Source organism: Anolis carolinensis, unplaced genomic scaffold (assembly GCF_035594765.1).
Source record: "Anolis carolinensis isolate JA03-04 unplaced genomic scaffold, rAnoCar3.1.pri scaffold_11, whole genome shotgun sequence".
In the NCBI taxonomy this organism is placed as follows: domain Eukaryota; kingdom Metazoa; phylum Chordata; class Lepidosauria; order Squamata; family Dactyloidae; genus Anolis; species Anolis carolinensis.
Window position 1 is genome coordinate 2181023 of NW_026943822.1, and position 25966 is coordinate 2206988.

The window sequence follows — 25966 nt, forward strand, 5'->3', positions numbered from 1 at the left end:
GCTGTGAGTTTTTCGGGATGTATGGTCATGTTCCAGAAGCATTCTCTCCTGACGCGTCACCCACATCTATGGCAGGCATCCTCCGAGATTGGGAGGTCTGTTGGAAAGCGGCACACGTCAGGAGAGAATGCTTCTGGAACATGGCCATACAGCCCGGAGAATGTACAACAACCCAGTGATTCTGGCTATGAAAGCCTTCGAGAACACATCTTTTCAATCTGTACAATCGGCCAGAGAAAGGAAGGGGCCTCAGGGCGCAACGTTGTCGTTACCGGGTCAGTACACAAGTCCCGAACACCTTCTGATAGATAGATATTTTGTATGTTTTCATAACCATACCCTCCAACCAAACACAGACATGAAATTCCCACAGCTACAACACTGGTAAGTAGTGAGTGGCGGCTCCTTAGGATTTATTAAAGGACCCCCCCCCCCCTCGCATAGAGTGGCGCACCCACCCATCAGCACTGCACCAAATGCGCTCGATCCACGGCACCCAGGTTGTGTTTGTGGATTCTCCCGCCAAGTTGTGCATTGTCGTCCCTTGGGTGGGCTCTCCCTCCTCCTGCAAGACCCCTGCAGTGGAGTGGGGGGCACTGGGGGACTCAGAGCATGGAGGGCGGGAGCAGGAAGACAGGGAGAGCCCCCTCCTCAATTTCCCCTCCCCTTCTCTTCCTCTTTCCTTTGCCATGGCAACGGGCCCTTCTTTGTGGCACATGCAAAGGACTGGCCGGGGGTCAAGGTGTGGGTCAGCGCGCATGGCGTGGGGGAGGGGCAGAGATGGGGAGGGCAGGGTGGCCAGCTTGAAGAAGACCCCAGCCACCTTTATTTGGGGGGGGGGAGGTTCTGTGGTGGGACTTGTTTGGGTGTAAGTGTGTCAAGATCTCTCATCTCTCCCCCCCCCCCCACCTCTCTGACCACCTGAGTGCCCCTCCCTTTGGATCCCAAAGGCCATCAAGTCCAAGGCCCTTCTTTCTGCCATGAAGAGAGGCACCATCCGATCCCTCCCAACAGATGGCCATCCAACTCCTGCTTAATATTCTAAAATAGCTCCATTGTTGATGCGTTGCCATTATTACATTGCACTTTATTGTCCATTTTAGCTGTGAAACTACCTCTCCCCATTTCGGAATATTCTGCACTTTGGCCTAGATCTATGAATTAGTCTCCTGTTTTTAACACTTTATGCTGCATGTTGATTTTAATGACTGTTTTATTGATGCTGATGTTTTTATTGTTGGGATAATTGTGTTATTGTTATTGTTATTATATTGTTGTATCGGGCAAGGCCCCATGTAAGCCGCCCTGAGTCCCTTCGGGGAGATGGGGCGGGGTATAAATATAAAGTTATGATTATTATTATTATTATTAATAATAATAATAATAGAATCATAGAATTCTAGTTTGAAGGGACTTCTAAAGGCCATCCAGCCCAACCCTCTTCTTTCTGCCACGCAAGAAAAGCACAATTCAAGCACTCACAACAGATGGCCTGGGCTGTGGCGCAGGCTGTTGAGCAGCCAGCTGCAACAAATCACTCTGACCAAGAGGTCATGAGTTCGAGGCCAGCTCGGAGCCTGCGTTTGTCTTCCGTCTTTGTTCTATGTTAAGGCATTGAATGTTTGCCTTATATGTGTAATGTGATCCGCCCTGAGTCCCCTTCGGGGTGAGAAAGAAGGGCGGAATATAAATACTGTAAATAAATAAATACATGGCCATCTAGTCCCTGCTTAATAATAATAATAGAATCATAGAATTCTAGTTCGAAGGGACTTCTAAAGGCTATCCAGCCCAACCTCCTTATTTCTGCCAGGCAGGAAAAGCACAATTCAAGCCCTCCCCACAGATGGCCATTAGTCCCTGCTTAATAATAATAATAATAATAATAGAATCATAGAATTCTAGTTAGAAGTGACCCCCTAAAGGCCATCCAGCCCAACCTCCTTATTTCTGCCAGGCAGGAAAAGCACAATTCAAGCCCTCCCGACAGATGGCCATCTAGTCCCTGCTTAATAATAATACAGTAGAGTCTCACTTATCCAAGCTAAACGGGCCGGCAGAAGCTTGGATAAGCGAATATCTTGGATAATGAGACATTAAGGAAAAGCCTATTAAACATCAAATTAGGTTATGATTTTACAAATGAAGCACCAAAACATCATGTTATACAACAAATTTGACAGAAAAAGTAGTTCAATATGCAGTAATGCTATGATGTAATTACTGTATTTACGAATTTAGCACCAAAATATCACGATGTATTGAAAACATTGACTACAAAAATGCATTGGATAATCCAGAACGTTGGATAAGCGAGTGTTGGATAAGTGAGACTTTACTGTAATATGTACATACAATAAATTATATTATTAGTATTACATATTATTATATTGTACTATATATATATATATATATGTAAACCCCACTTGCCTAGTTTCCAATAGACCTTATAATCTCTGAGGATGTTTGCCATAGATGTGGGCGAAACGTCAGGAGAGAATGCTTCTGGAACATGGCCACACAGCCCTGAAAACACACAGTCCCTTCAATGCTTCCTAATGGGCTCTGGAAAGAAGGCCTAGGCACGGAGGGCGGGGGCTTGGGAGGGAAAAGGGGCGTCTGGCTTGAACCAATCCGAGCAGAGTCCAAAGTCCTGGGCTCTGAAAAGGAGGGGGAGGCCACGCCCCCTTTGGGCTGTAGCCCCGCCCCCTCCGGCCCCTCCCTCCGCAGGTCCGGACCTGTCGCTCACGAGAGAGAAAGAAAGAAAGAAAGAGTCGGAGGAGGGAGGGAGGGGCCAGTGCCCCGCCCGCCCCGTCGAGAGAGAGAGAGAGAGAGGAAGAGGAGGAGGAGGAAGAGGAGGCTGGTGGTGGTGGTCCTGGCCATGGCTGCGGGTCTGGGGTCCCTCCTGGGCGCCGCCCTCCTGCTTCTGGCCCCGGGAGGGGCGTCGGTGCCAAGGCTGAGCCTCCGCTTCGGTGAGTGAGCCTCGCTTTCGTGGGGAGGGAGGGAGGGAGGGGGCGCCCAGAGCAAGGAGACCCCTCCCTCTCGCCCTCACTCCTTTCTCTCCCCCCACCCACCCAAAAGGGGGCGGGGCCTGCAGGAGACACGCCCATGGAGACCCCCCCCCCCCCAAGAAGCCTCAGGAGGGGAGGGAGGGGCTGCCTGGGAGGGGGGGGGGGGTCTTCGAAGCCCCAAAGGCCATCCATCCCACCATCAAAGCCCTCCAGACAGATGGCCACTCAATCTCATATGGAATAGCCAGGCTGTAGAATCCTTAAGTTGGAAGGGGTCCCCAAAGGCCATCCATCCCATCCCTCTCCTGCTCAGGAAGGCACCATCAAAGCCCTCCAGACAGATGGCCACTCAATCTCATGCTTAGGTTTTATGGAGTAGTCAGGCTATAGAATCCTTAATTTGGAATGGTTCCCCAAAGGCCATCCAGCCCACCCCTCTTCTGCCCAGGAAGGCACCATCAAAGCCCTCCAGACAGATGGCCACTCAATCTCATGCTTAGGTTTTATGGAGAAGTCAAGCTGTAGTATCCTGGAGTTGGAAGGGAGCCCCAAAGGCCATCCAGCCCACCCCTCTTCTGCTCAGGAAGGCACCATCAAAGCCCTCCAGATAGATGGCTGTCTGGTCTCTTAGAAAGTAGGCTTTATGGAGCTGTCAGGCTGTAGATATATGGTTGTATTTGAGATTGTAGGTTTATGGAAAAACCAGGCTGTAGAGTCATGGAATCCTAGTTGGAAGGGGTCCCCAAAGGCCATCCAGCCCACCCCTCTTCTGCCCAGGAAGGCACCATCAAAGCCCTCCAGACAGATGGCCACCCAATCTCATAGATAAGCTTTATGGGGAAGTTAATCCTTGAGTTGGAATGGTTCCCCAAAGGCCATCCAGCCCACCCCTCTTCTGCCCTGGAGGGCACCATCAAAGCCCTCCAGGTAGATATCCGTCCAGTCCCGTAGATAGTAGGTTTATGGAGAAGTCAGGTTGTAAAATCCTAAAGTTGGAAAGGTCCCCCAAAGGCCATCCAGCCCACCCCTCTTCTGCCCAGGAAGACCCCATCAAAGCCCTCCAGGTAGATGACCATCAAGTCTCATAGTAAGTAGGCTTTATGGAGCAGTCAGGCTGTAGACATATGGCCGTAGAATAGAGCCAGGCTGTAAGTCATGGAATCCTCAAGCTTGAAGGGTCCTCCAAAGGCCATGCAGCCGACCCCTCTCCTGCCCAGGAAAGCACCATGGGAGACCTTCAGATGGCCACTCAATCCCATAAATAGTAAGTTTATGGAGAAGCCAAGCTGTAGGATATTAGAGTGGGAAGGGTCTCCCAAAGGCCATCCAGTTCACCCATGTTCTGCCCAGGAAGGCACAATCAAAGCCCTCCCGATAGATGATCATCCAGTCTCATAAATAGTAGATATATGGTCGTATATGGGATTTTAGGCACAATCAAAGCCCTCCAGATAGATGATCATCCAGTCTCATAAATAGTAGACATATGGTCGTATATGGGATTTTAGGCACAATCAAAGCCCTCCAGATAGATGAATGTCCAGTCTCATAAATAGTAAACATATGGTCATATATGGGATTTTAGGCACAATCAAAGCCCTCCAGATAGATGATCATCCAGTCTCATAAATAGTAGACATATGGTCGTATATGGGATTTTAGGCACAATCAAAGCCCTCCAGATAGATGAATGTCCAGTCTCATAAATAGTAGACATATGGTCATATATGGGATTTTAGGCACAATCAAAGCCCTCCAGATAGATGATCATCCAGTCTCATAAATAGTAGATATATGGTCATATATGGGATTTTAGGCATAATCAAAGCCCTCCAGATAGATGATCATCCAGTCTCATAAATAGTAGATATATGGTCGTATATGGGATTTTAGGCACAATCAAAGCCCTCCAGATAGATGATCATCCAGTCTCATAAATAGTAGACATATGGTCGTATATGGGATTTTAAGCACAATCAAAGCCCTCCAGATAGATGATCATAAGTCTCATAAATAGCAGACATATGGTTGTATATGGGATTTTAGGTTTATGGAAAAGCCATGGAATCCTCGTTGGAAGGGGTCCCCAAAGGCCATCCAGCCCACCCCTCTTCTGCCCAGGAAGGCACCATCAGAACCCTCCAGATGGCCATCCAAATTCATAGAAAGGCTTTATAGAGTCGAGTGGGAAGGGTCCCCCAAAGGCCATCCAGCCCAACCCACTTCTGCCTAGGAAAGCAGGAGGATGCAATGCAAGCCCTCCCGACAGATGCCCATCCAGATCGGTGGAGGGATTGGGGCCCTTCCCTCTCCCCTCTGCCCCACTGCGCCCCATGCTTCTGGGTCTGAGGCCCTTCCCTCCCCTCCCAGGGGCCCGGATCCGCACCTCCTTCCCTCTCTCCCTCCCTTCCTCGCTTTCTTCTTTGGACCGGTTTCGCTGGGCCTGTCCCAACAGGCTCCTTGCTGAGCGAGAAAGAAAAAAGGCTTTGCCCGGCCAAACCCAGCTCCCTCCTTGCTTGGGGGCAGAGAGGGCCACAGGAGCGGGGCCCTCCTTTTTGCCTGCCTTCCTCCTCACTGGGCCCCTTTTGAGCCTTTTGAAGCCATTTGATGCCATGCTCTTGGGCACGTATGGGCCATTCAGTGCTAATCAAGGTTGTGAGATCTGTTGGAAAACTATGCAAATGGGGTTTATATATCTGTGGACTTGTGTCCAGGATGGGAGAAAACTCTTATCTGCTGGAGGCAGGTGTGGATGTTGCAATTAGCCACCTTGATTAGCATTGAATGGCCTTGCAGCTTCAAAGCCTGGCTGCTTCCTACCTCAGATTCGTGTCTGAATATCAGGCCCTTCCCAAGGGTCTAGGACAGGGGTCCCCAAACTAAAACCCAGGGGCTGGATGCAGCCCCTGTCCTAAACTTTAGACTTAGGGTTGACCTAAGTCTACCTGGTCTTTGGAGGTGTCTTTGCTTACTTATGGTCTTATGAGATCGTCTAGATGGTCTTTGAAGGTCTCTTTGCTTAACTATGGCCTTATGAGACCATCTAGATGGCTTTTGGAGGTCATTTTCCTTGGCTATGGTTCTATGAGACCGTCTAGATGGCCTTTGAGGGTCCCTTTCATTACCAATGGTTTTATGAGATTGTCTAGATGGCCTTTGGGTGCCCCTTTCCTTACCTATGGTCTTATGAAACCATCTAGATGGTTTTTGAGGTCCCTTTCCTTATCTATGGAGACCATCTAGATGGTCTTTGGAGGTCTCTTTGCTTACCTGTGGTCTTATGACATCATCTAGAACAGGGGTCCCCAAACTAAGGCCCTCCAGGGTCCTTTACCTGGCCCCTGTCCTAAACTTTAGACTTGAAGGCACACAACAACAACAATCCTAATTTTGGACGATTTCATCATAGTCTGGCCCCCAAACAGTCTGAGGGACTGTGAACCGGCCCGCCACTTAAAAAGTTTGAGGACCCCTGGTCTAGGATATACTATTGATAGTATTATTATTATTAAATTAAATAGTGGAGGTTTTATTTTTTATTTATATATATCCCACTTTATCTCTCCATGGAGAGCACCTGGTGATGTAGCAGATTAAACCACTGAGCTGCTGAACTTGCTGACCGAAAGGTCGGCGGTTCGAATCCGGGGAGCAGAGTGAGCTCCCGCTGTTAGCCCCAGCTTCGGCCAACCTGGCAGTTTGAAAGCATGCAAATGTGAGTAGATCAATAGGTTCCACTCCGGCGGGAAGGTAATGGTGTTCCATGGCCTTGGAGGTGTCTACGGACAACGCCGACTCTTCAGCTTAGAAATGGAGATGAGCACCAACCCCCAGAGTTGGACACCACTGGACTTAACGTCAGGGGAAAAGCTTTACCTTTACTATATCTATCTAATTCGTGATACTCTATAATACACTATATATATATATATATATATATATATATATATATATATATAGTGTATTATAGAGTATCACGAATTAGATAGATATAGTAAAGGTAAAGCTTTTCCCCTGACGTTAAGTCCAGTGGTGTCCAACTCTGGGGGTATATATATATATGAATGGAATAGATATAGTATCATAGCATATATATACTGGTATATATACAAGCTTTGGGTCTTAAAGATAAAGGTTTCCCCTGACATTAAGTCCAGTCATGTCTGACTCTGGGGGTTGGTGCTCATCTCCATTTCTAAGCCGAAGAGCTGGCGTTGTCCGTAGACACCTCCAAGGTCATGTGGCCATTGGCATAACTGTCATGTGGCCTCCAAGGTCATGTGGCCATTGGCATAAGGTAATGGAACGCCGTTACCTTCCCGCCGGAGCAGTACCTATTGATCTACTCACATTTGCATGTTTTCGAACTGCTAGGTTGGCAGGAGCTGGAGCAAACAGCGGGCACTCAAGCCGCTCCCAGGATTCGAACCTGGGACCTTTCGGTCTGCAAGTTCAGCAGCTCAGCGCTTTAACACACTGAGCCACCGGAGGCTTATACCAGTATATATACAGTAAAGTCTCACTTATCCAAGCTAAACGGGCCAGCAGAAGCTCGGATGAGCGAATATTTTGGATAATAAGGAGGGATTAAGGAAAAGCCTATTAAACATCAAATTAGGTTATGATTTTACAAATTAAGCACCAAAACATCATGTTACACAACAAATTTGACAGAAAAGGTAGTTCAATACGCAGTAATGTTATGTTGTAATTACTGCATTTATGAATTTAGCACCAAAATATCACGATGTATTGAAAACATTGACTACAAAAATGGCTTGAATTATCCAGAAGCTTGGATAAGCGAGGCTTGGATAAGTGAGACTCTACTGTGTGTGTGTGTGTGTGTATATATATATATATATATATATAGCTTTGGCTCGCATAGGGAAGGGTGAACACCCCTGCGGTGTTTCCTTTGCTCTCTGTACCCTTGTTCAGAAAATTCCACCTCACTTTGCAAAAATTGTCTTGCTGTGGAAACAAGGATTGGTGCCAAAGCCTCACTGGAGACCTCTTTTCCCCATGATAATAACTCTTCCAGGAGTGGATTCATTTTCCTTCCGAGGGGAAAACTTCTCCCAATTCCCCAGGAGTCATTTGTAAGTCAGAAGTTTATAACTCCGGGCTGGAGAGCTTCCCTGCAAGGAGAGCTTGGCTGGCACTCAAGTGACCCTCTGAGGGGGCCATCCTCCCTCTTGGTGCCCTTTCCGTGTGTGTGTGCGTGTGTGTGCGTGTGCTGGATCAGGGCCACTGCCTGCGCTTGCCAGTCCCAGCGTGCCAGGCCTTGCCGGAGCAGAAGCAGCAGCAACAACAACAACCCCGGCGGTGGTGGCAGCCATGGCGGCCTGGAACCGGTCCAGTGGCTGCCTCGCTCAGGCTCAGGCTTGTTCTGAACAAACAGGACCGGCTCCCTGGGAGAACGGGACGGGATCGGAGGAGGGTCATTCGAGGTCACCTGGGTTGCCAGCGGCCCATTGTGGCAGTGCCACCCTCCTTCCCAAGCGCATGGACAGAAAGGCATGGGAGCGCCGAGGTGGAAAGCTGCCCTGGCGCCGAGCGGAAGGGGCGTTGGGACAAAATGTCCAGCAGACGTGTCTTGACCGTTCTCTATTGCAGCTTTTCCTAGAATATCGAGTGCCCCGAGCACTAGCCGTGTGTGTGCCAGTCCGGATGGGCTCCTGTTGCCATTGATCCGCCTGTGGCTCGGGGCTCTCCCAACTCGCTCCCTCGCCTCGCTCTGAGTCACCAAGGTGTTGGCAGAGAGACACGAGCCTCCCTCTTTGCGGCGTCTGGCTCATTTCCTGTGTGTGAGCAAGAGCCACGTTGATCGGAGGCACCGGCTGGGACTCCTTCCTGGAGTTGCCCCCAAGCCAGACATGTTTCTCTTCCCATTTCTCTCTTCAGAGGCTGAGAGAGTGTGACCTCCCCAAGGCCGCCCAGTGGGTCTCCGTGTCTGACCACAGGCTGGAAACCCTCTCCCTTGGCCTCCTGGTCCGACCCCAAGCCGCGATCGTGGGGGGCTTTGAAACTTCTGGAGACCCCCAAAAACCATGTATTTATTTTTTTAATTAATTAATGACATTTATATCCCGCCCATCTCACCCCGAAGGGCCTTTCTGGGTCAGGGACAGTTTCGTTTCCCGAGTTAATATTTTATGTTCATGTCCTCAGTAAGAGTGGAAATGTAACACATACGGACTTAGAACAGCACCTGCCAGTCGTCAGTCACACTGAAAGGCTTGACAGGCTGGAATGTGCCGGGAGGTCTTCTTGTGGCCTGTGTTCACAAGAGAGGCAGAAATTGCCCCTCTAAGCCTCCTATTCGGAGGACGATGGGCTGACTGAGTGGCTGCTGCCACGTACGGACCCAGCTGGCTGCCATGCACCTCCTGACTTGCGCAGTGGAAACCCCTACAACCATAGAGACCCCATGGGCCATCCAGTCCAACCCCAATTCTGCCAGGCAGGAAAAACACAAAGCAGCCCCAACAGATAGCCATCCAGCCTCTGTTTAAAAGCCTCCAAGAAAGGAGCTTCCTCCACACTCCAAGGCAGAGAGTTCTGTCATGGTTTGCAAAGGCGCTGTGCTAGAAGATGAAGTGTATGAAGCCGATTGGCTGGGCCTGCAAAGACCTGGGGCTTGGTTTGATACTGTTTCTGTTCTGCTGCTGCAGAACCATTTTGGACAAGGTTTTCATTGCTGACTGAGTACTAATGGTGAAGAGAGCAATGTACTCAGAGAGGCCTTGCTATTTTGAGGCATGTTTGCTTCTGAGAAAAGAGGGTGAAGAACTAGGACTATAGACCTGGGCATTGGTTTGATACTGTTTCTGTTCTGCTGCTGCAGAACCATTTTGGACAAGGTTTTCAATGCTGACTGAGTACTAATGGTGAAGAGAGCAGTGTACTCAGAGAGGCCTTGCTATTTTGAGGCATGTTTGCTTCTGAGAAAAGAGGGTGAAGAACTAGGACTATAGACCTGGGCATTGGTTTGATACTGTTTCTGTTCTGCTGCTGCAGAACCATTTTGGACAAGGTTTTCATTGCTGACTGAGTACTGCTAGTGAAGAGAGCAGTGTACTCAGAGAGGCCTTGCTATTTTGAGGCCTGTTTGCTGCTGAGAAAAGAGGGTGAAGAACTAGGACTGTATTCTTCTCTGAAGCAGATTTGTGGACTGAGAAAGGACTGTTTATGACTGTAGACTTCTGTAAGAGATCACACGGACCATTGTAAATACGACTGTTTTTGATCTCTTGGAATCAGTAAAGTTTCTGTATTTTGTTCTGCAAACCTGAGTGGCATGTTATTGTTCTGCAAGTGACTCTGGATTGTGGGCACACGTAAGAGCTTCCATTTATCATTACCAATCCGTAATAAGTTCCACTCCATAAAGTCAGAAAGTTCTTCCTAAAGTTTAGGTGGAATTTCCTTTCCTGTCATTTGAACCCATGGCTCCATTGAGTCCTAGCCTCCAGGGCAGCAAAAAGGAATCCTGGAGGCTAGAACTCAATGGAGCCATGGGTTCCACTGAGGCAGAGAGTTCCACTGTTGAACAGCTTGTACAGTCGGGAAGTTCTTCCTAATGTTCAGGTGGAATTTCCTTTCCTGTCATTTGAACCCATTGCTCCACTGAGTCCTAGTTTCAAGGGTAGCAGAAAACAAGCCTGTTCCCTCTTCCTTATGACATTCTTTCAGATACAGTAGAGTCTCACTTATCCAACACTCGCTTATCCAACATTCTGGATTATCCAACGCATTTTTGTAGTCAGTGTTTTCAATACATCGTGATATTTTGGTGCTAAATTCGTAAATACAGTAATTACTACATAGCATTACTGCGTATTGAACTACTTTTTCTGTCAAATTTGTTGTTAAACAAGATGTTTTGGTGCTTATCATAACCTATTTTGATTTTTAATAGGCTTTTCCTTAATCTCTCCTTATTATCCAACATATTCACTTATCCAACGTTCTGCTGGCCCGTTTATGTTGGATAATTGAGACTCTACTGTATTTATACATGTCTCCTCTCAAACTTCTCTTTCTGCAGACTAAACAGACCCAGCTCTTTAAGACGCTCCTCACAGGGATTATTCATGGGCATTTTAGTCACACTCTTCGGGACCCCTTACAGCTTAGAGCAGTGGTTCCTAACCTGTGTGTTTTGGTCTTCAACTCTATCATTCATGGTTTGCACCCCCTTCTTTTGCCCACAGACTCCCCGCAGAGGCGACTGGGCCGCTTTGCGATGCCGGGGACCACCAACTTCACGGCCCTGATGCTGAGTCCGGATGGAGGCCTGCTCTACGTCGGAGCCCGCGAGGCGCTCCTGGCCCTCGACACCAGCGCTTTTGCCCCGGGGCCACAGCACCGGAAGGTGAGGGGTGGGCACCCGCTTGCCCTTGGCTGGTCTGGGTGGGAAGGAAAAGAGTCCCTCCGTCTCCCAGAGACAGCGCAAGCAGCTGGCAAGGAGGCAGGTGGGTGGCGGGTGGGTGGGTGGCCCGTATCTCTTGCCATCTCCTTGTGCAACAGGCGCATTTGGTTCCACGCCCAGAATCTGGGAGCCGCTCACAAACATTGGTCTTGACGCAGGCAGGGCTCTGCTGTGGCTTAAGGGGAGTGGGTGGGTTAGGGTTAGAGTGGTTTCTAATGACTAACAAAAATAGCAAACATTCAGTGCCTAAAACAGACAAGAAGTGAGGGTCAGGGCTAGCAGAAATGGTTCTCTGGCAGGAGCTTTTCCAACAACATGGGGAGTAAGACAGGGATGCTTACTGGCCCCCACTCTTTGTAACATCTAGATCAGGGGTCCCCAAACTAAGGCCCGGGGGCCACATGCGGCCCATCAAAGCCATTTATCCGGCCCCCACGGCACAAAGGCAGAAGGGGGTTGGGCTAAATGACCCAAGGGTTCTCTTCTTCTCTTCCAACTATTATTATTATTATTATTACTATTTTATTATGACACAGCAAACAAGATAGATATGCTGGATTTCATATCACAAAATCACAAGTCAAACACTTCCCAAGTGTCTAGGACCCAAAATGAACAGTCACAGAAATATACAATGCCAGAAAACAGCACAATTATTATTATTATTATTATTATTATTATTATTATTATTATTATTAACATTGAGGCTGGGAGGCCATTTGTCAGGGGTGCTTTGCTTGTGCTTTTGGTGCCCAAAGACAGAAGGGGATTGGACTCAATGGCCCAAAGGGTCTCTTCCAACCCTATTTTTTATTATTATTATTATTATTATTATTATTATTATTGCTTGGTGGCCAACTATATTATTGCTTGGTGACCAACCGGCCCTCCAACTGTCCGAAGGATCGTGAACTGGCCCCCAGTTTAAAAAGTTTGGGGACCCCTGATCTAGATGAATGATTTAGTTTATTATTTACAATAATAAATAATAATTAATATATTGTATATGCATGTAATATTGATACTAATATTATAATGTAATGCAATATAATACTAATAATAATACTATATAATAATATTATATATTGTTTATTACATGTAATATTACTTTATCACTGTTACTCATTTCCATGATACTTTATGAAACCTGTCCCCGCTGGTTTGCTTTTAATTACTCTGATTTTATCTGCTTGGATTTTAATGTATTGTCCATTATTTTATTTTGTGTATCGTTGAAATGTTTTAAGTTTTTGTCAAATACGTTGTGTCGTTGTTTCGGGCTTGTCCCTGTTGTGAGCCGCCCCGAGTCCCTTCGGGGAGATGGAGCGGGATATAAAAATAAAGTTTATTATTATTATTATTATTATTATTATTATTGGTAATATTACAGTATAGTGGTGTGTTAAATAATAATTAATATATTGTATATACATGTAATATTGATAATAATATTATAATGTAATGCAATATAATACTAATAATAATACAATATAATAATATTATATATTATTTATTACATGTAATATTACTGGTAATATTACAGTATAGTGGTGTGGTAAATAATAATTAATATATTGTATATACATGTAATATTGATACTAAGATTATAATGTAATGCAATATAATACTAATAATAATACAATATAATAATATTATATATTATTTATTACATGTAATATTACTGGTAATATTACAGTATAGTGGTGTGGTTCAGTGTGTTAAAGCGCTGAGCTGCTGAACTTGCTGACCGAAAGGTCCCAGGTTCAAATCCCGGGAGCGGAATGAGCGCCCGCTGTTAGCCCCAGCTCCTGCCAACCTAGCAGTTCGAAAACATGCCAATGTGAGTAGATCTATAGGTACCGCTCCGGCGGGAAGGTAACGGCGTTCCATGCAATCATGCTGGCCACATGACCTTGGAGGTGTCTATGGACAATGCCGGCTCTTCGGCTTAATAATAATATAATAATAATTTTATTCTTATATCCCGCCCCATCTCCCCGAAGGGACTCGAGGCGGCTTACATGGGGCCAAGCCCGGTCACGACAATATAAAAACAAGCAGTAAAACAAATCAAATCAAACAACAATAAAACAAGTTATAAAAACACATACAATACATCATGCTTAGAAATGGAGATGATCACCGTCGGACACGACTGGACTTAACGTCAGGGGAAACCTTTACCTTTACCTTATTACATGTAATATTACTAGTGATATTACAGTATAGTGGTGTGGTGCAATATGCTGGTGTATAGTGCTAGTGTTGTGCTGTGCTAGTGATATAATACACTGTATGTAAATATTATTTATAAGCCGCTCTGAGTCCCCTTCGGGGTGAGAAGGACGGGATATAAATGTAGTAAATAAATGAATAAATAAATACAATTGACTCTCCTTCTCCAGTAATCAGGAACAGATGCATGCAGATGACTGAGTGCTCATCTCCCTCTCTCAGTTGGGTCTTAAGTATTAAAACATCTATATATATAAAAGAGTGATGACATCATGGCGACCCACAAAACAACAAAACTACAGGCCCTCCAACCTCGAAATTTGACAACACAACCCATCATCCACGCCTCTAGGTTGATACAACAAAAAGAAAAGAAAAATAAAGTCCCAATTAGTGAGAGAGGAATAGTTGCTTTTATCCAATTGCTGCCAGTTAGAAGGCTAAGCTCCTCCAACTTGGTCTCCTAGCAACCCAATAAAAAATAATAAAAAACACTAAAACATTAATACAATAAAATACTATAATAACAGAAAATAACTAAAAATAATACAAGAAAATAATAAAATATAATAAATAAAAATATAACTTACAATAAAATTAATTAAAAAATGCAAATAAAGTCAAATAAAAATTACACAACCATTTTTAACCCATATCACCACCACTTTGCCACCGCAACGCGTGGCTGGGCACAGCTAGTATTTCTATAAAATACACAGAAAGGTTAGAGAGTGGAAATTTAGAACGCGTCATTAAAACTGGGTAAATCGAGTGTCCCTTTTGTGCCCTGCAGCTGTCGTGGGAGGCCGAGGAAGAGAAGAAGCGCCAGTGTGTCTTCAAGGGTAAAGACCCCCAGGTGAGTGACGGACCCCTTGGATCGGTCACCTGTCAGTCATCCGGGGAGAGCGGGGCGACCACAAGCCAACGGTCAAGCCATAACGTCCCCTTTCTCCTCTTCTTCGCTTTGCAGAGGGACTGCCACAACTACATCAAGATCCTCCTGCAGCTGAACGAGACCCACCTGTACACCTGCGGGACCAGCGCCTTCAGCCCCGCCTGCGCCTACATTGTGAGGGGACGTTGGGGAAGTCGGGGGTCTCTTGGGTGTCATTGACTTAATGTGTTGTCGAAGGCTTTCATGGCCGGGATCACAAGGTTGTTGTATGTGTTTCCGGGCTGTTTGGCCATGTTCTAGCAGCATTCTCTCCTGACGTTTCGCCCACATCTATGGCAGGCATCCTCAGGCCCTTTCCTTTTCCCCCCTCAGCCGCTTAAGCGGCTGAGGGGGAAAAGGAAGGGGCCTGAGGATGCCTGCCATAGATGTGGGCGAAACGTCAGGAGAGAATGCTGCTTCTGGAACATACAGCCCGGAAACACATACAACAAACCTGTCATTGACTTAAGTTTGTGGTCCCGCTTCTCTTACTTTGAGAAAGCAATCCTCCGCCTTTCCGTCTCCTTCCTCAAGGCTTTTTTTTTTCGTCTTCCCTGCAGAAAATCCCGGATTTCACCTTGGTCCGGGAAACATCTGGGCGGCTGGTTCTGGAGGACGGGAAGGGGCGCTGCCCGTTTGACCCCGAGTACAAGTCCACCGCCATCATGGTCGGTAAGGAGCTCCCTGGGCTGTGAAAAATAACTGTACTTACTCTCTAGGGGCATATTCTTTTGGAAATAAATGGCAATCGTAACCTTATCGAAAAGGAAAAATGATGTCGCATCCGTTTGGCAAATGTGAATCTCCATGAACATTTTTGAAAACCACCAGTCAGGAAAAGCATGACCTTGTTCGGAGTGATATTCATAAGCATTTATGTAATGGCACCCAGGTTACTCAGTTGTTAAACTGAAGAACCATGTGTTTGAACTGCCAAGGACAAAGACATGTTCGGAGTGATATTCATAAGCATTTATGTAATGGCACCCAGGTTACTCAGTTGTTAAACTGAAGAACCATGTGTTTGAACTGCCAAGGACAAAGACATGTTCGGAGTGATATTCATAAGCATTTATGTAATGGCACCCAGGTTACTCAGTTGTTAAACTGAAGAACCATGTGTTTGAACTGCCAAGGACAAAGACATGTTCGGAGTGATATTCATAAGCATTTATGTAATGGCACCCAGGTTACTCGGTTGTTAAACTGAAGAGCCGTGCCTTTGAACCGCCAAGGACAAAGACATGCCACTACAAAAATATATACAGGGTGTTTGGAAAAAGAACTCCCTATTCACCATTTAAATTGAATGGTGAATAGGGAGTCGTTTTTCAAACACCCTGTATTTGGTTAGCAGAGGACGGTTGTTTCTTTGAAGTTGAAATTGCAATTGTAGTTATAAGATGTACACGCCCTTCAAACCACTTAGTTTAAAATATGCACTCAGAGATAAAAAACAATGTCTTCTTTGAAAAATAACATATCTTGTTTACTCATAAACATCTTGCATTATGTATTTACTTATTTGTTTATGTATGTTCCGCTCTTCTCGCCCTGAAAGGGACTCAGGGCGGAGCACAACATATATACGGCAAACATTCAGTGCCGGAACATAAAATAAAACATAAATATACATAAACACTAAAATTAGTTATCTTCACATTAAATTATTTATTTATTTAATACATTTATATCCCGCCCTTCTCACCCCAAAGGGGACTCAGAGTGGCTTACAAATTGAATTTACATACAATATTAAATTATTAGCATAGCACAATACTGGCAATAAATTACCATATTGTACTATATCTATATATTGTAATATTATTAATAATTTTATAATATTAATTTACCATACAGGCACATTTCTTACTAAAGTTCAGTTATGGATAGGATGTAGCTTCTCTCTGTGTTGGGAATACAGGGTATCCTTCTTAATCAATAGTCCATAGTCTTTAAGTATAGTTGTTTATGTCCATAAACATACACACATCCACCTCCTCTGAGGTCTAAAGCAAACTTACTAAATTGAAGACCAAGCAGCAACATGCATCCACCTCCACTGAGGTCTGATGCAAAACTACACTGAATACAAAATGGAGTTCTGTGTCTGACATGCTCAGCATGTCTACAACCCACACCAAAGAGGTACAGTCAAACTGGCAAATCAACATACACATAGAATATAGGTTAGCAAATATATATATTGATAAACAAATAGTGTGGGGCTTGGGAGGTTGCCCTCCTCCCCATCTCTCCTTCCTGCCCCCTCCCTGAATGCCGCTTCCTTGCAGAGGGAGAGCTCTACACGGGGACCGTCAGCAACTTCCAAGGCAACGAGCCCTCCATCCTCCGGAGCCACGGCAGCCGGCCGGCCATCAAGACGGAGAACTCTCTCAACTGGCTACAAGGTGGGCAGTGGGGCTGCGGTGGTGTCGGGGGCTCGGGGCAAGAGGTGGGGGCTCGTGTGTGTCTGGGCCTTGGTGGGGTCCCACTCTCTGGCTCCGCTTTGCAGACCCCTTCTTTGTGGGCTCCGCCTTCCTGCGCCAGAGCCTCGACAACAATGACGACGACGACAAGATCTACTTCTTCTTCAGCGAGAGCGGGAAGGAGTTCGACTTCTTTGAAGACACCATCGTGTCACGCATTGCACGCGTGTGCAAGGTGAGCTTGGGCGCATCCTTGACACACACAAGCTTTTTGGCATTTGTGGGCAATCAGGGTCCCCTCCTGACGCAGCACCATCTTCGTGGTGTTTTGTTAGCACCCTGTGTAGTTGTTGTTGGTATCAATAAGACCCGGGGAAAAGGCCTTTGAGGGGCTCTGATGGGGATTATGGGATTCAGGTGCAGAATGTCCCTGCTGTGGGAGATGAGGAGCAAGGAGGCTTTCCCATGGGAAGAAATGATGTTGTTACTGATGATGGTACTCAGGTGCAAGAAGCAGAAAGGGAGAGCAGCTCTCAGCCTCAGCCTGATAACGCTAACGAGCCCTATGGCCTTGAAAGCAACAAGGCCACTTCTCTAGATCGGGCTAGTCGTTTGGAATTATCAGAATAGCAAATAAGAGGGAGGTCAAAGGGCAAAGAAATGCCTTCATGTTATGCTATTAAAACAGTCTGCTGAGAGGGAAATCTTCGTCAAAGCAATTTCCTTGCTTGAGTCAAGAACTAAGTCTGCTTTCCTATATTATTTATTTATTTATTTATTTACAGCATTTATATTCCGCCCTTCTCACCCCAAAGGGGACTCGGCGGATCACATTACACATTAAACATATTACTAATAATATTGCGATATAGTTGTGTAATATAATATATTGTATGTACTTGTAAACCGCCCTGAGTCCCCTTCGGGGTGAGAAGGGCGGTATATAAATGTCGCAAATAAAAAAAAAAAATAGAGGCAAACATTCAATGCCTTTTAACATAGAACAAAGACAGACAAACATAGGCTCCGAGCGGGCCTCGAACTCATGACCTCCTGGTCAGAGTGATTCATTGCAGTGATTCATTGCAGCTGCTCTCCAGCCTGTGCCACAGCCCGAGCCCATTATCTTATAGCCTGTTTGTTTCCTCGTTTCTGGGACTTTGGCTTCGCTTTAAGGACCTTGTTTCATGCCTAATGTTTCTATGGATTTGTTCTTACAGCCTTGTTTTTGTAACTACCTTTTGGAATTGAACTTTTGCCTTTTATGAACTATCTTTTCCCTATTTCCTAATAAACTACAAAAGACTTCATCTGGTGTACATTCTGGTGTCTTTAGCAAGGTGAAACTAACCTGAGGTGCGACACTTGCTCTCCCGCCGCAGACGCCAGGGAAGGCTCATTCCCCCCTTTTTCTTCCTCTTCTTCCTCGTTGTAGGGCGACGTGGGGGGCGAGCGGGTGCTGCAGCGGCGGTGGACCACCTTCCTGAAGGCTCCGCTGCTCTGCTCGCACCCCGAGGACGGCTTCCCCTTCAACGTGCTGCAGGACATGTTTGTCTTGACCCCCGGACAGGACTGGAGGGAGACGGTCTTCTATGGGGTCTTCACCTCCCAGTGGTGAGCATCTGGGGACAAAGCTCTGGGGGGCACACAAGGGGCAGGGGGCCGTGCCCACCGCAACGTACAGACCAGCCTCTCAGCTGGAAGAACTGACCTCCCCTTCCCTCCCTCCAATGTCTCCCCAGGGACAGGAAGGGGGCCGGGGGGGCGGCCGTGTGCGCCTTCTCCATTCAGGACGTGGAAGAAGCCTTCAATGGACTCTACAAGGAGGTCAACCGGGAGACACAGCAGTGGTATACCGATACCCGCCCTGTGCCAGAGCCCCGGCCTGGAGCAGTACGTATCAATACAATAAATTATTATTATTATTATTATTATTATTATTATTATTATTATTATTATCATAGAATCATAGAATAGTAGAATTGGAAGAGACCTCACGGGCCATCCAGCAGGAAATCGTATTCAAAGCACCCCCAACAGATGGCCATTAATTAATAATTAATTGATGGTGACTATTATTATTATTATTTTATTCTATTATGACACAGCAAACAAGATAGATATGCTGGATTTCGTATCACAAAATCACAAGTCGAACACTTCCCAAGTGTCTAGGACTGTGTGATGTATTATTATTATTATTATTATTATTATTATTATTATTATTATTATTTTATTATGACACAGCAAACAAGATAGATATGCTGGATTTCGTATCACAAAATCACAAGTCGAACACTTCCCAAGTGTCTAGGACTGTGTGATGTATTTTCGGATGATGCGCGCAGATCCCAGTAGGGTGGCCTTTTGCAGTTGGCAGATTGTAATTTTGTCAATGCCTATTGTTTCCAAATGCCGGCTGAGATCTTTTGGCACGGCACCCAGTGTGCCCATCACCACCGGGACCACCTGCACTGGTTTCTGCCAGAGTCTTTGCAGTTCAATCTTGAGGTCCTGATAGCGGCTGAGTTTTTCCTGTTGTTTTTCCTGTTGGGATGGCAACATCAATGATCCAAACCTTTTTCTTTTCCACAACTGTGATGTCTGGTGTGTTGTGTTCCAGAACTTTGTCAGTCTGGATTCGGAAGTCCAATTATTATTATTATGATAGAACCATAGAATAGTAGAGTTGGAAGAGACCTCACAGGCCATCCAGTCCAACCCCCTACCAAGAAGCAGGAAATCGCATTCAAAGCACCCCCGACAGATGGCTATTAATTAATAATTAATAGATGGTGGTGATGATGATGACAATGATGATGATGATGATTATTATTGTGTCACATCACAGTCAAAACACTGACTGGGCGATGCCTCCTGTAGTAGAGGCTCCTTCTTTGGAGGCTTTGAAACAGAGGCTGGAACTGTCAGGGGTACTTTGGTGGTGCTTTTCCTGCGTGGCAAAAAGGAGGGTGTTGGGACTGGATGGCCTTTGGGGGTCCCTTCTATGCTTCAATGGGCTTGGGACCAAACCTACTGGGTTCTTACCTCCTTTGTCCCTGGATTCCCAGGGAAGGCAGCAAGTGGAGTCCTCCCCGAAGCCCCTGGGCCCAGGACTACTGGCCAGGCCCTCTAAGAGCCCCTTCCTTCCTTCCTTCCTTCCTTCCTTCCTTCCTTCCTTCCTTCCTTCCTTCCGCAGTGCATCAGCCGCCAAATGAAGATCGCCTCCTCCCTCCAGATGCCCGACCGGGTGCTCAACTACCTCAAGGACCACTTCCTGATGGACAGCGCCGTCCGGAGCCAGCCCCTCCTCCTGCAGGGACACTCACGCTACCGGCAGGTGTCCGTCCAGAGGGTGCAGGGTCTGCACCGGGCCTACGACGTCCTCTTCTTGGGCACAGGTGGGCCAGCGCCGGGGCCTTCAGGCGGATTGAGCAGGGCGGGTGGGTGAGAGCTCACCTCTCCTACGTTCTCCAAAGACGAGTGGGAGCAGGTTCCAGGTGGGAATCTGGGAAACTCCCGTTCTTCAGGGGAGGCAGGGACTGGGCTCCAGGGATCAGTGGGCTGTCGTTGTTTGGTGCCCCAAAGGAACTCCTGAAGCAGGCTGGCCCTGGCTTGGTTCTGGACCTGGTTGTAATTCTGGAATTGGTTCTGGTCTGGGTTCTGGATCAGTCCTGCTCCTGGTTGTAATTCTGGATTTGGTTCTGGTTCTGGTCTGAGTCCTGGCTCGGTTCTGGTCCTGGTTGAAATTCTGGATTTTGTTCTGGTTCTGGTCTGGGTTCTGGCTCAGTCCTGGTCCTGGTTGTGATTCTGGATTTGGTTCTGGTTCTGGTCTGGATTCTGGCTCAGTCCTGGTTGTAATTCTGGATTTGGTTCTGATTCTGGTCTGGCTTCTGGCTCAGTCCTGGTTGTGATTCTGGATTTGGTTCTGGTTCTGGTCTGGGTTCTGGCGGACAAAGAGCGGGTACAGTTGGAGAGTCTTATTTCCGTGGGGCAGGCCAGGTTCCCAGGGGCTCCGTCCTCAGATTCCCGCTTCTTCTGCCTTTCAGAGGACGGCCAGCTGCACAAGGCTGTGGTCGCAGGGCAGAACCAGGTGCACCTGATTGAGGAGATCCAGCTCTTCCCCGCCGGGCAGCCCGTCCTGGAGCTGCTGCTGGACGCCACGCAGGCAAGGCCCAGGACCGTTGTGGGAGACCCTTCCTCTGCACCCGCACCCAGCCACCCCTCCTTGGCCGTGGGTCTCAATCCCAAGGCCATGGAGCTGGGGATGATGGTCCACGTGTTCCTCTCGCCTCCTTCCTGCAGGGCCTGCTCTACGCCGCCTCCTTTGCCGCCCTGGTGCAGGTCCCTCTCGCCAACTGCAGCATGCACCGCACCTGCGGGGAGTGCGTCCTGGCCCAGGACCCCTTCTGCGCCTGGAGCGGAAGCGCCTGCCGCCCCTTTGCCCGGGACCCCCGCTCAGCGGCGTAAGTGCTTCTCCCACCAGTGTGGTGGACGGGGAGGGGGCTTCCCTTTGCTCCTCCGCTGTGACGGATCCTCTTTCTCCCCACAGCTCCTGGGTCCAGGATATTGAAGGTGTGGATGCCGTGCGGCTCTGCCCTGAGACCGGCAGGGAGCTTGGCAACTCGGCAGGTAAAGGGATGCGGGGACTGTGGACATTGTGTCTGATGCCAAGGACTGTTTTCAGTTCTGCATCACGGAAACACACTGTGTTGCAGTGGCACTCTTTGAACATTGTACGTGGTTGTGTTTCTGCAGTGGGCTACTTTTCTTTTCGTGTCAGGAGCGACTTGAGAAACTGCAAGTCGCATCTGGTGTGTGAGAGTTGGCCGTCTGCAAGGACGTTGCCCAGATGTTTTGATATTTTTACCATCCTTGTAGGAGGCTTCTCTCATGTCTCTGCATGGAGCTAGAGCTGGCAGCTCATCCGTGCTCTCCCCGGATTCGAACCAGCAACCTTCAGGTCAGCAACCCAACCTTCAAGTCATCCATCCATCCAGTGGGTTTAACCCACTGCGCCACCGGCGTCTCCTAAACAGGTAGCATGGTTAACAAGAGCATAGCAGCAAAGGCAAGGTGTCCAAGGAAGCATTAGATATATCACACTTAGGGAGCTAGGCCAGCAGTTAAAGTTACAAAAGCTTTATTCAAAAGAACTGTATAACCAATAGGAAAGGAAACCGCTGAGGTCCTACCTCTAGCTGGTCTTGGCTCAGTCTTCTCAGGACAAAGGAATGGAAGGCTGGAAACCTGAGTGGGGAGTTGCTCTGAGAATATCAGTCCACATGTCAAATAATAATAAAAACTTTATTTATATACTGCCCTATCAACTCAGGAGACTCAGAGTGGTTTCCAGCATATCAGGAAATATACAGTCAGTTAAAACATACAGCAATTAAAACATTGTAAACATAAACAGAAGTGCATAAAACAGATAATCATACAATACATAATCGAACATTTACAAACCTAATAACAGGACTCAATAAATCCACATGCAGTGGCCAGGATTGAGCATTGGAGTGGCCAGGTAGGAGCAAGACAGACAGAGATTATTTTTATTATTTTATTGTATGACACAGCAAACAAGATAGATATCACAAGTCAAACACTTCCCAAGTGTCTAGGACTGTGTGATGTATTTTCGGATGATGCGCGCAGATCCAAAATAATAATAATTAATTATATTATTATTATTATTGACACAACGACGTTGTATGACACAGCAAACAAGATAGACATGCTGGATTTTGTTTCACAAAACCACAAGTCAAACACTTCCCAAGTGTCTAGGACTGTGTGATGTATTTTCGGATGATGCGTGCAGATCCCAGCAGGGTGGCCTTTTGCAGTTGGCAGATCGTAATTTTGTCAATGTCTATTGTTTCCAAATGCTGGCTGAGATCTTTTGGCACGGCACCCAGTGTGCCCATCACCACCGGGACCACCTGCACTGGTTTCTGCCAGAGTCGTCTTCTTCTTCTTCTTCTTCTTCTTCTTCTTCTTCTTCTTATTATTATTATTATTATTATTATTATTATTATTATTATTACTGTTACTATGTTTATACCTCACTTTCCACAAGGAGACTCGAAGTGGCTTACATTAAAAGCAATTTGATACAATTCAAAGAGAGTGAGAGACAGCAGGCATGGGCCAACTTTGGCCCTCCCTCCAGGTATTTTAGACTTCAACTAACAGCCAGGAATTGTGGGAAGTCCAAAACAGCTGGAGGGAGGGCCGAAGTTGGCCCATGCCTGAGATAGAGGGCAAGTTGAGGGATGGGTTTCCCTAACTTTCTTGGCCTTATCCATTTATCATCTGCTTTCTTACGTAGAGCAAGGAGCCTCCGGTGGCCTAGGGGATAAAAGCCTCGTGACTTGAAGGTTGGGTTGCTGACCTGAAAGCTGCCAGGTTTGAATCCCACCTGGGGAGAGTGCGGATGAGCTCCCTCTATCAGCTCCAGCTCCATGTGGGGACATGAGAGAAGCCTCCCACAAAGATGGTAAAACATCAAAACATCCGGGCAATGTCCCCTGGGCAACGTCCTTGCAGACGGCCAATTCTCTCATTCCAGAAGCAACTCCGGTTGCTCCTGACATGAAAAAACAAAACAAAAACGTAGAGCAGAGTTGAATCCCAACACGAACTCCATCACCACCCAGTTGCACCCCTTTCCTCTCCTTGAGGCAGGACCGTGGCCTTGGCATGTCTGGGGGTCCCAGTGCTAGTTCACTGCCCCAGGAGGGGAGGGGGTGGTCTGGGGGTTCCTTGTGCTTCCCTGTGGCCTGACCCCGTTGCCTTTCCCGCAGGGGAGGAGCCCCAGTGCCAGCGGGTGCTCCTGCGCCCCAACGCCGTGACGCCGCTGCGCTGCCCGCCGCTCTCCAACCTGGCTTCGTGGCGCTGGGAGCGGGACGGGACCCCCCTCAACGCTTCCTGGCTGGTGCTGCCGGACGGGGAGCTGGTGCTGGCGGGCGGCCCGGAGCAAGCGGGGCGCTACGAGTGCTGGTCCTCGGAGGGGGGCTTCCGGCAGCGGACGGCCAGCTACTGCGTGGAGGCCGGGCGGCCGTGGGTCTTCCGCAGCCCGCCGGACACCGTCGGCACCTCCAGGAGCACCTCGGCGGAGGCGGCCGGCCTCTCGGACGACAAGACTTACTGGACCGAGTTCCTGGTGATGTGCGCCCTCTTCGGCCTCGTCGTGACGCTGCTCACGCTCTTTGCGCTGCGCCGGCACCACGGCGCCATGAAGGCCTTCCTGAAGCAGGGCACCTGCACCCGCACCCACCCCAAGGCCAAGGCGCCCCCGGAGAGCCTGCCCCTCAACGGCGCCACGGCCGCCCCCAGCGCCCTGCTGCCCGACCACAAGGGCTACCACGCGCTCGACGACAGCAGCCCGGCCCACGGCGCCCCAGGCCTCCCGACCGTGGCCTTCCTAGAGTCCAGCCGCCGCCCGCTAAGCATGCACGCGAGCCTTGTGGAAGTGTCGCCGCCTTCCCAGCGGCCCCGCGTGCGCCTGGGCTCCGAGATCCGGGACTCGGTGGTATGAGGCCGGATGGCAAAGAACGAGACAGACAGACCTTCCTGTGCTGAGCCTTCTGCAGAACTGGCCCCGGGCATCAGAACGGGCAGTGGAGCCGCTGTGGTGCCGGGGGAGCCTGCATGTCTTTTGGAGCGCTGGGCCTGTCAGGAGAAGGGCATGACAGCGCTTTCAGCAGAAGGCGAGGCTTCTTGGAAGGCAGCACTATGAGATGAAACGCACAATTTGGATGACGTTTTGACGGCCAACTTGACCGACTCACAGTTCAAAGGGGGGGATTTGAGGTCTCGGAAGCTGCCCCTGTGGGACCAACGCCCCTTTCTTGGCCCACCCAAGGAACTGGACTCCAAGAGGTCTTCCTTTGGGACAAGGAGAGCAGGATCGGCTCCGGTCGTGCTCCGATGGGGCAGGAGCCAGACATGTGGGTGTCCTTGTCTTTGTATTGTCTGTGCAGGAGTGGGAAAGCGGGGCCAGGAGACGGAGGAAGCCTTTCCAAGGCCAGGCCACTGTGAACCCCCTCCCCAATCCTTCACCAGCATGGAGTGCCCTCACAACCATATCCCCCTTCCCTCGGTGCATCTGCACAAGTGGTGGCTGTGTTTATTTGTGTGGTTTTGCATAAAAGTTGACCCGTCTCCTTTGGCTTCCTGCTGCTGAATCTGGACTCAGGCTGCCCTTAGGCTTGTTTACTTTGCAGCCTCCATCACTCCTTCCCTGTCTCCAAGGTTGAGGCTCAGTGCCCAAAAATCTCTAGTATCTATTTCCAACCAGACACAAAAATGAGATTTAAAATACGGTAGAGTCTCACTTATCCAACATAAATGGGCCGGCAGAACGTTGGGTAAGTGAAAATGTTGGATAATAAGGAGGGATTAAGGAAAAGCCTATTAGATGTCAAATTATGTTATGATTTTACAAGGTAAAAGGTAAAGATTTTCCCTGACGTTAAGTCCAGTCGTGACTGACTCTGAGGGTTGGTGCTCATCTCCATTTCTGAGCCGAAGAGCCAGCGTTGTCCATAGACACCTCCAAGGTCATGTGGCCACTGGCATGACTGTCTGGAGCACCGTTACCTTCCCGCCAGTGCGGTACCTATTGATCTACTCACATTGGCATGTTTTCGAACTGCTAGGTTGGCAGAAGCTGGAGCTAACAGCGGGTGCTCACTCCGCTCTCCGGATTCGAACCTGGGACCTTTCAGTCTGCAAGTTCAGCAGCTCAGCACTTTAACACACTTCACCCTTCAGGGGCTCATTGTTTTATAAATTAAGCACCAAATCATCCTATTTTACAAAGAAATTGCCAGAAAAAGCAGTTCAATACATGGTAACGTTATGTAGTAATTACTGTATTTACTAATTTAGCACCAAAACATTGCAATGT

The 25966-nt window shown here is 48.0% G+C and overlaps 1 protein-coding gene across 4 annotated transcripts in view; it reads left to right on the forward strand.

The window, feature by feature from the left end:
• Positions 1-25218, forward strand: part of sema4b (semaphorin 4B) — a 30959-nt gene extending 5741 nt beyond the window's left edge. For 3 of the 4 annotated variants that reach the window (XM_062963513.1, XM_062963514.1, XM_062963515.1), the window contains 13 exons: positions 11231-11391; positions 14477-14539; positions 14654-14752; positions 15178-15289; positions 16912-17028; positions 17133-17281; positions 18482-18660; positions 18789-18939; positions 20246-20447; positions 21096-21214; positions 21352-21512; positions 21599-21678; positions 23859-25218. In XM_062963513.1, the coding sequence (XP_062819583.1) occupies positions 11231-11391; positions 14477-14539; positions 14654-14752; positions 15178-15289; positions 16912-17028; positions 17133-17281; positions 18482-18660; positions 18789-18939; positions 20246-20447; positions 21096-21214; positions 21352-21512; positions 21599-21678; positions 23859-24592 (2327 nt within the window). In that variant the 3' untranslated portion in view covers positions 24593-25218. Of the gene's footprint in view, positions 1-2717; positions 2973-11230; positions 11392-14476; positions 14540-14653; positions 14753-15177; positions 15290-16911; positions 17029-17132; positions 17282-18481; positions 18661-18788; positions 18940-20245; positions 20448-21095; positions 21215-21351; positions 21513-21598; positions 21679-23858 lie in introns of those variants that run through there. The other variant, XM_062963512.1, reaches the window with a different exon arrangement.
• Positions 25219-25966: the final 748 nt, after the last annotated feature.